The 12405-nt window shown below is 37.4% G+C and overlaps 1 protein-coding gene across 3 annotated transcripts in view; it reads left to right on the forward strand.

The window, feature by feature from the left end:
* The window catches only part of FAM91A1 (family with sequence similarity 91 member A1), a 28403-nt gene that overhangs the window by 7840 nt on the left and 8158 nt on the right, over positions 1-12405 (forward strand). For all 3 annotated transcript variants that reach the window (XM_048286596.1, XM_048286598.1, XM_048286597.1), the window contains exons 7-18: positions 921-1011; positions 3347-3409; positions 4499-4605; positions 5368-5406; positions 5511-5623; positions 6528-6646; positions 7062-7174; positions 7372-7458; positions 7882-8014; positions 8703-8851; positions 9310-9444; positions 11577-11690. In XM_048286596.1, coding sequence (XP_048142553.1) covers positions 921-1011; positions 3347-3409; positions 4499-4605; positions 5368-5406; positions 5511-5623; positions 6528-6646; positions 7062-7174; positions 7372-7458; positions 7882-8014; positions 8703-8851; positions 9310-9444; positions 11577-11690 — 1263 coding nt within the window. The remainder of the gene's footprint in view (positions 1-920; positions 1012-3346; positions 3410-4498; positions 4606-5367; positions 5407-5510; positions 5624-6527; positions 6647-7061; positions 7175-7371; positions 7459-7881; positions 8015-8702; positions 8852-9309; positions 9445-11576; positions 11691-12405) is intronic.

The following is a 12405-nucleotide window of genomic DNA, read 5'->3' on the forward strand; positions in this document are numbered from 1 at the left end:
GAAGAAGGGAGAACTTTCCAGAACTAATACATAAGCAACTCTTGGAAATACATAAACATAAACTTATACATAAAACTGGGTGGAGAACTCCTGAACCAATAAACTTAAAACATGTGAACTAAGAACCACTTGGAACATAGGAACTCACTAACCGTGGGGTGAGAATCAGACCTCTGTGTTCTGGAGGCCTGTCCAGCAGTCCTCTGAATGGTCTGCTGCAGTGGCCACTGCCACTTGCACTGCAGCACAGAATGGCAGTGGATTTGTTGCATGTTTTCATTGTTTCTGTTCTTTTTGTCTGCTTAGTTTTTCATTGTTTGCACATAAAAAGCTTGTGAGATGACTTAATGTTTCATCCTCATTCAGCTTTCATTTCTCACAGGTGGTTTTTTTACAGTAATTTGATCTGGATTTATTTTCTTCTCTAGAAGTTTTTGTTTAGATTAGAACATATTTAAAGCAGTGATGGCTTTTCTTTTTTGAAATATCTTAGGCTACTCATATTCTGACATCCCACCAACCCAGGATAATTAACTTGAAGCTACTTTGATATTGTAATGGACCTCTTTCTAGAATGATTCCAGTTGTGTGGCTGAATACTCAGTTTGGAAGTTTTAAAGAGCAAATCTGTTATACTGTGGACTTCACTTGCCAAATTCTTGTGCAATTAATTTCCTTTCCTAGAGCATGCATAATTTCATGTGAGGACAAGCTAAAAAATTTGGAGACTTTTAACTGGAACTGCATTAAATTCTTCTGTGCAAATATTTTGGTTAGGAATGTGGGTTACTCCCTATACTCTTATATTACTTGTGACTGATTTGAGGCTTAAGTGTTTGGGAGTTTTTTGAGTGATACTAAGTTGCATAGACTCATTTCTACAAGAAACTAATGTGATTTTTTTTTTTCTTTTAACCTAGATTTGTACTACATCAGAGAAGTCTGCTATTGATAAGATAATTGATTCAGGTCCTCAACTTGCTGGTTCATTAGACTTCAATGTAGTTCACAGTAAGTTTTTAATGAGCATTTCTGATTTTAGATTTTGCTTAGGAAATTCTGAGAGGAGAGTGTCTGGAAACTAGGAATAAAGGCGATGTAAACAGCTGAGGCATAAAGGAGAGCTGGAGGAAAATATTCAAAAGCTTGTACAGACTGCAGTCTAGATCTTGTAAATTGTTTAATGGTGAACAATTAGCAGCTCTGTTATTATTCTGTAACTGTTTGAGTCAACAAATTCTTTTGTTAGAAACCTTCAGTAAAGATTGTGGGGGAAGAGAATGTAGATGAGAACAAGAGAAACTAAAATTAAAAATGTTAGAGTTGGTAATCCTGAGTAATTAAAGTGCACTTCTTGCTTTTCAAAGGAGAGTTTTTTAGCTTTTTCTACTATTTTAATACAATAAAATGGGGTTGTCTTGTTTCACAGAAATCTGCAGCTGTTACTGGCTTCTCATTTTAGCGTAACAAGTAGTAGGTATAGGCAAATCAGGGAATGAAAATTCACCGACAAAATCGTCCTTGAAAAGTCTTGTCTGTAAGGGTTTGGCTTACTACAAGCACTCAAACCTGCCACTGTAGTTTTTAATAAGAAATTGAGGCAGAATTTCGTTGCCTGTTACTGAGAAGAACAAAACAATTAAAAAAGTGAAGTAGATGAAATTCATGCTCTTGAGGGGATCTGAAACAGTATAGGGCTTAATAAAATTTGAATTCCAAGACCACTTCACAATCCTTCTGTATAAATGGCCTGCTGTTGTTTGTGGAGAGTGTTACAGCTCAGGTTTAGTAGGTTTAGAAGGATCTAATGTGTGGAAAAAGAATGTGCAGACAATTAAAGTAATGAGAGTGTGAGAAGGATCATATTTTCAGGGCAAAGAGGACTGCCGAGTCCAAACTATGCTGCAACCAGTACATTTCAGGTGTGTAGATAAGGTTGTATCAATTGTAAGAAATGAATCTTGAGGAGAGACAGTGTAGAGCACACTCAGCATGTTGATGATCTGTAATGTCATCCTGACCTATTAAAGCTGTTTTGTTCATACACATCATTTTGCAAAGCTGAGTGTGTTACTGCCAGTGCTGAACAGTGAATCAGCGTGAATCCAAGTGAGTTGATGGGTTAATGCAGACATTTTATTTAAGATCTGATTGAGGGTGGTAATTTAACTAAATATACTATAGATGTATAGGCTGAGGTGTAGGTGAGCCTACTGTAGGTGAGCTCTGTGTGTTCATGAAACATCCTGACAGTTCCACTTCAGGTTTTCAGTAGCACTTCACCTGAGGGCTGTTGGTAACTTCACCGGCACCATCATGAATGTGGTGTAGATGGACTGATCTTGGGTAACACCAAAGGAACCATGGACAATAAATTTGGTTTACTTATGCTGTGCAGTTCAGCTTTATGCCTTGCCATTAAAGTATAGCTAATGTTCAAGAAACATTTAAACAATGCTTTCAGGCACATGGCATGATTCTTGGGGTGTGCTGTGCAGAGTCAGGAGTTGGACTCCATGGTCGTGATGAGTCCCTTCCAGCTCAGAACATTATATGATCCCTGTTACAAACCTCAGACTCTAAAGATAACCATACTGTAATCTTTTTTCCATTTCTTAAAATCTTCTTACTGATTTATCTTTTCTGTCTGCAGTTGAGTTGAGATGGTTAGTGCTCAAATCAGTTTCAAGCCGGGAAAGTGCAGTTTAAATGTTTACCATATTGTTGTCCTTGTTGTATGCAGTGTCTGTCTGTATCTGCTGCAGCTTTGCTAATGCGTGGTGCTGAAATGCACCAGAATTTACTTTTGCAGTTGTATAAACACTTTCTGTGAAGATGTGTGGCAAGAATGTGTGAGACCACCAGAGCTGTGTTTTAGTTTGTATCCTTGCTACCAAGTGGGTGAGTTCTGGCCTCAGTAGCCAAATGTAGCCAGCATCCTCAGCTGACAAAGCCAATTCAGGATAAAAACCACGCTTCTTGACAGTACAGTGATGATGGTGAAAACTAAGTTAACATTTAGGAAAAGATGTGCTCATTTTTTTTAAATGGAGTTGCTTTGATTTGTGGTCATTTTGCTGTGCTGTCCTGGAAGTACTTGTAGAGTTCCAAGCATGCTGCATCAGGCTATGAGTGAGGAACTCTGGTTTAGGGTAACACCTGGTTGGTATTAGGTGTGGTTTATTGACCTGTGCATTGCAAAGGAGTATCCTACTGGGGAGGCTATTAGAAAAAATTACTTGAAAATCTGAATTGGCTGATGGGGAAGTCTGCTCTCTATCTTCAGTACTTTGGAAAATGCTTTTTTTTTTTTTTTTTCTAAAATGGTGTCCTTTTATTTATAAAGGTTTGTATAACAAAGGATTTATTTACCTTGATGTACCAATATCTGATGACAGCTGTATAGCAGGTGAGTAACTATTTAATGTTATTATACCTGTGTTTACTCAGTTTCCTTTCAGTTGTCCTTTCAATTGTTTCATGTAATTCTCTGTCTTGGAAGCTGCTTGTCTGTGTCCATGTGTGTCCTCAAACAAAACACTTGAGTTGTGAAACTTTTTCCTGACTAAATGTTTTCAACCCTATTAAAACATTGTTTTTATTGTGTATAGAATTTATTTCAACTTGAATTCTTAGGTTATATTGAACATATATTTAGGTAAGATGAGATTCTTTTATGAGAGTCATGGCATGAATTAATAAGTACCTTCCCAGAAGTTTGTAATGAAAAGGAAGAATAGCATGGAGAATTGTAGCTAGCTTACCAAACATACATGGGTTTTTGACTTCTTTCCAGACAGATGTAAGGTTTTAATAGATACCAGTTCTATTCTTCATGGGTATTGTCATCTCAATTAGTCATGGATTGTGTCTGGGGACTGTGTAGGAGCTTAAACTAGCACAGCATGTGGGCTGCCCTTTGAACAGCTTGTTATGCTGTGATAGCTCTCAGGGGTTTCTGAATTCACTATAATCTGCAAAGGCATACATTGTTTGGAACATGGTCATGCAAAAGTACCTGGCATTGCTGTATAGAGATCATTTAAGTGAAAGTCTTCTAAATACAGGAGACTTACTGCTTAGATAATTGCTTTGGAAGTCTCAGTTCTGGAGTATGTTGGTGGTGTGGGGTTTTTTGTGTCCTACTCCAATCACAGTAGTGATTTAGTCTCCATCCACATTACAAAATCATTTTATTGGCTGGACACTGGAAATTATCTGTAGTTGATGAGCTGGAGAGTGCAAGGCTTTGATGCCAGTTAGAGTGGCTTTAGTGTCTATAAGAAAACATATTGACAGGCATTACTTTCTTAAGGCATGGAGGAATTTTTAATACCTCATATATTATCTTCAGGTTTTTATTCTTTGTGCCTGGGAAACCCTCAAAATTGCAGGTACCATGAAAACTGAAGTGTAAACTCATTTTTCTGTTTTAGTACAGTTTCAGTTCAATAAATAAGTTACCAAATTGTAATTTTGAAAGTGATTCTTATTTCAGTGCCACCACTGGAAGGTTTTGTGATGAACAGAGTGCAAGGTGATTACTTTGAAACACTCCTGTACAAGATATTTGTTTCAATAGATGAACATACTAATGTGGCAGAGGTAAGTAAAACTTACCCTGTGTCAGGGCGATAGAAATACTTGAAAATGGCCCAAAGCACACTGCTAAAAACACTTAAGGATTCTGATTGATATACAGTGATTTTGTTTAGACATATTGCCAGGCTTAAGATCCAACCTGTAGCTTTTATAAGCTTGAAGGAATACCTTCAGTTCAGTGAAACAATTCCATTAGCTGGAATGAATTTACACAGAGGTGGCTAAAGTAGGCTTTTGTATGAGTTAGAACTGGAACAAAGTCTGTTTTGCTAATGTGAAATAAAAAAGTTCAAGTAATTTTTTTCTTTGGCAGTGAAAACACACAGGGTGTTGGCTTAAAGTGGGAATGTAGCTTTTGCGTAAGCATAGTTTGAGTATGAGAAATATGTTTTCATAAGGTCTTCTCAAAACTTGGTGAATAAATATCTGAAAAATACCCATTAAATGTATCCAGGATTTGTTTTTCTCTTCGTGTGTCTTGTGACATACGTGACTAACCTAGAATGATACATACATGGTTAGCCTAGAAATTACAAAGTTGAAGATAGCCTCATATTTCTTTTGCATGCTTTCAAGTGGGACAATTATGAGGCTTTGTGCTCTTTTTTCATCGTATTTGATGCAGACAAAATTTCTTCTAATAGTACAGGCTGGGTTTAGATATAAGACCAACAAAAAGGTGCCAAAGCCCACCAAAAAGTGAATTACGTGCCCTGTTAATACTGTATTGCTGACTCATCTCATTTTTTTTTTTTTTTTTATTAGCTGGCAAATGTGTTAGAGATTGACTTATCTTTAGTAAAGGTATGTGTATGCAATGCATTTGTTTAACTGGATACAGAAAGTTCACTGTCTTGCAACCTTGGTTTCATACAGCAGTTCCTTACTCTGTATGTATGTTCCTGCAGAATGCTGTGTCCATGTATTGTCGGTTAGGCTTTGCTCATAAGAAAGGCCAAGTAATAAACCTGGATAATCTTCATCCATCATGGAAGAATGTTCCTTCGGTAAACAGACTGAAGTAAGTGTCTTTACTCTTTCTTAGGCTTATTTTTCTCATTGAAGGGAAAACTTAGAACCAACATCTGATTTTAAAGCTATTGGTTGCTTTCTTTGACTTCTGCAATAACAAATCTCATTTGGCTTTCTAATGCGTATAATGACAAGAATGCTTGATCCTCATGTTAATCTGAGGATGAGGAATGGTAATTCAGACTGTAAATTCAGAATACTCCATTTGGTGCTGTTACTTAGTGCTGGCTTTTTCACCTTTGGGTACCTAGTTGCTCACTTTTTCAGCAGATGAATGTGCATTTGTTTTACACTCCTGGGGCTAGAAATAACAGCTGTCAGTGTGCTATTAGAGAGGCTGTGGCTCTTGGCACTGCTGGCAGTGAATATGTGCATAAAGATCACTTGTTTGGTGTAAGGAACCATTGCAATTCTGTCAGTGACATTCTCACATACCTGTGCATCGATACCACTCCCAGGAAAGGGCAGATAATACCAGTCAACAAAGAGTTCTCCAAGCTGAAATGCCAAATTGGATTAGTTAAGAATTGTCAGGTGCTTTTAGTTCAATATCTGCTAAGCCATTTAAAATTTACTGCTATGCCTGTTTTCTTTAATGCTTCTTCAGACTGTGAGAACAAAGTGGATTAGATTTTTTCCATTGGATTCTTCAATTATGGTGGTTTGATTTTTCAGGTCTTTTCACAACTGATATTTTCAACCCCCCAATAAGCCTTTCTGCTGAAGCTAAAGCAGGACCCTGAAAGTTATTAAGCTTGGCTGATTTAGGGCTTAGACATATTGAAAGGCATGTGTTGGGTATGCCTGTGCATGGACTACTAGCACTGGAAAGCAGAGATACTTCTCTGGTGCTGCAGTGACCAATAGATGTGGATTTTAATTCACATTGATAGGAGTACTTTGGATCCTCAGAAGATGCTGCTTTCCTGGGACAGTGGGGAAAACAGAAGTCCTATACAGGAAGCTGGGTCATCAGCCACAGATACAGATACCAACAGTCAAGATGATCCAGGTTAGCACTAATAGTAAATTTTAATACATTAGGATCAATTATTTTTATGTTTATAGAGTGGCACAGGCTGTAAAGAGGTCTAGAAATAAGTTAAACACAGACTATATAGATCCTTTTGTCATATGGACTATTCAGTGGGGGAGGTGGTATCTACTTCTTGGTTTAATAGTCTTTAGCTAAATAGCTTTTTTCTGAAGATGAGACTGATCTGTATAGTGGATATAAATTGATGCAAAGATACCAGCTTCTAAATTAAGTTAATCAGTAGTTTAATAGTAAGGAGGGAATTTTGTTTTACTTGGTATAGTGATAACTAATGTATTTTTTTCTTTGTTATTAGATTTAATTAAACTTGATGATACTGTTTTTAAATGAAACAAATGTGATCATCTACTTCCTTTTTGTTTTCTATTAGCTGAAACAGCCAGCGTGAGCAGCCTGAACCTGTCCAGTGGACACACAAAGCGCATTGCCTTCCTGTTTGATTCTACCCTTACAGCCTTTCTAATGATGGGGAATCTCTCACCAGTATGTCCAAATTGTTTGATGTATTATGCCAAGAATAAATATGTAGAGCTTTAAATTACTCTGACATCAATATAATACAGCTTTATTTAAAAAATAAATATTAAAAAAATCTCTATTATTTTTAAGTAGTTTGCTTAATATAACTTTTACTTGCCCATTCTCTTCTCAGAGAAGACAGTTTTGTTCTGTTGTTCCAGAACTTGAAAAGTCATGCAGTCACAATGTTTGAAGTTGGGAAACTGTCAGATGAGAGTCTTGACAGCTTCTTGGTGGAGCTGGAAAAGGTAAGTTGTTACATGTTGGGCAAAATGCTTTTTCAGCACTTGAAGTGTTAAAGGGTCCAACTCCACCTTCAAAGATAAATCTAGAAAGACAACTGTAGAATTATGTAGGAGCAGTGCTGTCAATTGCTGTATCATTTCATACCAGTCAGGATGACTGGACACTTCAATCCTTTTACCTAAAGACTGAATCATGGTTCTGATATATAGATATTGTCTTTGTGTACTTTTTGACTGTTCCACTAGCATGGCCAAGACCTGCTTTTCATTTAATAGTTGCTGTAGATCACCTTTGGATATAAGCTGCAGGGTTATTACTCAATTACAAAGCTTTAGAATTCTAATTTGTTCATCTTTCCTTTGGTGCAATTGATGCTTATGTAAACAACCTGCCACTTGTATGCGTTTATTTTGTTTCTTGTTTAGGTTCAAAGCACAGGGGAAGGGGAAGCACAACGATACTTTGATCACGCCCTCACACTAAGAAACACGATCCTGTTTCTGCGGCATAACAAAGACCTGGGGTCACAAGCTGTGCAGCCTGATCAGCCAAATAATGGTACTGTGAGCACTTTCAGAAATCCTTCTTAGTTGGTTTACTTATCTGCCATAGACTCAGCTTTCTGCCCTTGCTGCTTTTGTAGAAAGCAGTCAGTATCCTACTTGCTTAAAAATATTTTGAAATATTTTTCATCATCCTTTGAGACTGTGTTATTGGGTTTGCTTGTTGAATGACGGATTTGGTTAACAAGGCTTGCACTTAAGATCCAGAGCAAGAGATTAAAGCGTAATAAAGGCAAGACAAGCTGAACTTGAGAAGGAGATTGTTTCAAATCACATGCTTCTGAAAGCCATATAGAGGAGTAGTTTTTTCAGAGGAGTAATTCACAGCTGTTCTGTCAAAGAAATATTTTTCAAGCCATGAAAATGAATGTATTCCTCTAATGGGGATAATTTTTTAGTGGTGTTTTTTTTTTTTAACTTAGGTAACTTCCTCAGTACCTCTGTGTTTATTTCCTGGGTTCAGTTAGTTGGTGAGGAACTAGTTCAGTCTCAGACAACCCTGTATGCCTAGAATTGCTAAAATTTTGTGCCGATTTATTAAAATTCACCCCAATTGTTTAAAACTTCATTGTGGAAAATACTGCCCTAATGGCTTAGCAGAGAATGGAAAATCTAAAATCATGGTTTGTGTTTGTATGTTCCATTTTAAGTGATAATTTAAGAACCTTGTATTTTGAACATAGGGTTCCCCTTGGACTTGTTACGATGTGAGAGTTTGCTCGGTTTGGATCCAGCTACCTGCAGCAGAGTTCTCAACAAAAATTACACTCTGCTGGTTTCCATGGCACCGCTCACCAATGAAATTCGACCTATTAGCAGCTGTACACCCCAGGTGAAAAAATGCTGAGGGATTTGTCCCTCCCTCCCCCTTCCTAATAGCTTTTTTGGATACATTTGTTAGATGTCCCTTTTAAAGTGACAAAATTATTAGCGTTTAGAATATCACTGTAATTAATCTAATAAAAAATGTTAAGTTGAGGAAACGTGAATATTTAGTAAATTAAGTTTGTTTAACTTATTAACAGTTTTTCTGTTCAAATTAGTGTCAGTGACAGACATTTTAGTTCTTGAATTTGGATTAATAGAAAATACTGTCACCTTTCTGTGAAGAGTCTTGTATCACTGGACTAAGTACCTAGAATATAGTCAGTAGAGAGTAATACATTTGTACTTCAGTGCTGAAAAACTGGATTTCTATTTCTTTAAAACTGTTGCTTCTTAAATTAAATCTGTATGTATGATGGTTGCAATATGAAGTTATTTCTAATTTCTTGAATAATCTCTCTTCAGCATATTGGGCCTGCAATACCAGAAGTCAGTTCAGTTTGGTTCAAACTGTATATATACCATATAACTGGACAAGGACCACCCTCCCTGTTGCTCTCTAAAGGAACACGTCTTCGAAAACTTCCAGATGTTTTTCAGGTAGTCTGCGCATGGATTTATTCTCCCTTCCTTCTCCAAGTGTTTCAAAGCGATTACAGTTGAAGTCAGAGGTACAATTCATTGTAGATGATGTTCCTTTTCTAGAAGCTAGTTTTATGTAGCATCTTGGTTTGTTTTCTTTCAAGGTTGTGAAAAAGGAATGCTATATATGTCTCTGTCAGAATGAGACTCCAGTATATTTAATGCCACCCCTTTCAAGTCCGGTGTAAAATGTGGTATGCAGTCTTAAGAATTGAGGTTTGTTAGCCCATCCACAGAGAGTGCTACAAAGATGTAGAAGAGCAGTGTGAAAAGATGGAGACCTAGTATATTGTGCTTTTTTTTTCGTATTGTGCAAGAAACGTCACTTCTACACATAATTCTGCCTGTTTAGAAGATAGCTATCATGATCACTTCCAGTTTGTCCAAATCTATGCTGGAGACTTTGGAGTATTGGCTGTAATTCTCCCTGCAATTTAAGTGACGGAATAATTTAATAGAAGTTGCATTAGGTTGGAAAAAAGGTCTTCCTGGCCCCGTAGGCTGGCTTGTAGCAGTGTCTGGAAGCAGGGGGTAGCAGCACATTAAGTAATACTTCCTTGTAAGACCTTTCCACTCTTCTGCATGTTCTGGTTCGGAACTCCCTGAGCTGCATGTGATTCTCTGTACACAGAGATTGTGACTCAAATTCTTGGCTCTGCACTGATGAGCTGATTTCCTCAATTCCTTCCAGCCTTGAATCCACCTAACTTTTTAGTGTCCATACAGTGCTTTGGCAAGGAGTCCCAGAAAACAGCACAGGTGATCAACTTCTGCCTGAAAAATTTCAGATGCTGCCTTCTGCCATTCTGTCTCTGAGATGCTAATAAAGACAAATGTACCACAAAGGAACACTGCTGGATATTCTGTATAGTAGACAAATGTAGGTGGAACTGGCCATGACAACTTCTAAACTTGCCCAAACCAGAAAATCTTTGCATCCGTTGACTTTGATTTGAAATGCCATGGGCATTTAGCAGTGTTTGGGTTTTGCTGCTTACAGTGGAATTTACAAAACAGTATTGTTCAAGTTTATAATTGCAGAGAGGCCTCTACAGTTTTCATCTCATTTTTTTCATCTTGTAGATTCTTGAGGAGCTAAATATATTAGAAAGGTATTGAGACATTCAGAGAGGGACTGCATTCTTTGGTGTACCTACATCAGCAGTCCTCTCTAGCACTAGGATTTGTAGATTCCATTCCTCAAACCTTTCATGTGTCCCTTCCCTTTATGATTTCAAAAATTTTGTACATACCTCCATTTCTAAGATTTACTGTAAGATCACATAGGATTAAGTGAATCAAGTCTTCTAGAGCAGAAGGCATTTTGTAAGGATATTGGTGATGACTTTGCTTCAAACCCTAGTCTGTCATTAGTTTAAACCACCAGTACATGTATGGATTGTGCACTTTTATTAGTAAAAAAGCATTCAGTGTGGTAGCCTTGGAAAACTTCAATATTGCATGAATCTCAGTGTGCTGATAGGACAGATTTTCTTGAACTAAATGATCTCCCAGTCTGGACTTTTTTCCTCTGTGGGAATATGAGTGCTCTCTCCTGCTGCTGTTTTGTAATGTCATTTTCTTAGGGAACTGTCAAGAGGTTTCTAGAAATCTTATGGAGATGCAGTGGAATTGAATCTTGAAAACTGAGACACTAGGAAATTAATTAGTGGTTTTGTCTTCCTGTTTCCCACCCTGCCCTTGACAGGTGTTTTGGGGGTTGATTTATCTTTGTTCATTGCTGGGAGTGTTAGTTTATCCATCTTATATTTTCCTTGAAATTTATGTGGGATTATATTAATCTCCGGTTTGCTAGAAGGCTGCTGCAATGGCCATATAGCTCTACAGGACTTGGTAGCAGATACTTCCTGTCCAGAATAGCATCTTAACTTTGAGGTTGGCAAACTTCTGTCTTTACCAGGAGTACAAACGTGAGTGATCCTTGGTTCCAAGTACAACACTGTAGAGCTGTAGTTACCTATGGTAACTTCCTAGTTGTAACAATATACTAATGCTTAACTCTTGTATTTCACTTAATGTGCTTAGATAATTCATTACTACAATAAACACTTTGAATTTCTCTCTTCCAGGGTTATGATCGCTTACTAATAACATCTTGGGGTCATGACCCAGGAGTAGTTCCTACTTCAAATGTGCTCACAATGTTGAATGATGCTTTAACACATTCTGCTGTTCTAATTCAGGTACAGAGTGCTCTGTATAAATGATGAAAACCTGCATAATTTTTTGAGTTAAGCTGTTACATGGTAGAGGCTATTAACAATGTAGAAGAGCTGCACTTTTGCCAAGAGCTGAAAAATTTGTTTAACTTCTGTAGGCAGTGCTGCTGTGATTCAGTGGCGGTTAAGACACGGGTTTTGGACAGAATTCACATTATGCATGTGTTACTGTTTTGTGGGCAAGCATAACAAGTTTTGGTAGCTAAAGTAGGGGAGATAGTAAACTGGAATGAAAGCAAGGGGCCCACAAGCTTTTTAGACAGCAGTGACACAAGGTAACCAACTGGTATTATGAACTGTTACTGAAGAAATGCGCCTTTTCAGACTGCTTGGTATTTAGCTCTTACAGTAAAGTATGAACAAAACATGCTGTTTATCATAAACAGCAGAATAGGTTGAACTTTTCTATTTGGGAGAAGTAAAATGGCTTCCTCGACAATTTCTTTGGTTCAGCTGAAATAGTCTTTGAATTAATCATTTAAATAAACAGATGTTTTAATATTGTTACAAACATAAAATTGCACAGTCTCAAAGGCCGACTTATAAGCAGCCTGTGACTGCTGAAAAATGTTCTGTATGCAGGGGTGGAAGCTCCCTTTTGCTCCAGAAGTGCTCAGCCTTTAGAAAATACTTTTGTAGCCAGTAATTGGAGAGAAAAATTGCTCCTCTTCAGTGAAAC

The sequence above is a fragment of the Corvus hawaiiensis genome, chromosome 26, assembly GCF_020740725.1.
Source record: "Corvus hawaiiensis isolate bCorHaw1 chromosome 26, bCorHaw1.pri.cur, whole genome shotgun sequence".
Classification (NCBI taxonomy): domain Eukaryota; kingdom Metazoa; phylum Chordata; class Aves; order Passeriformes; family Corvidae; genus Corvus; species Corvus hawaiiensis.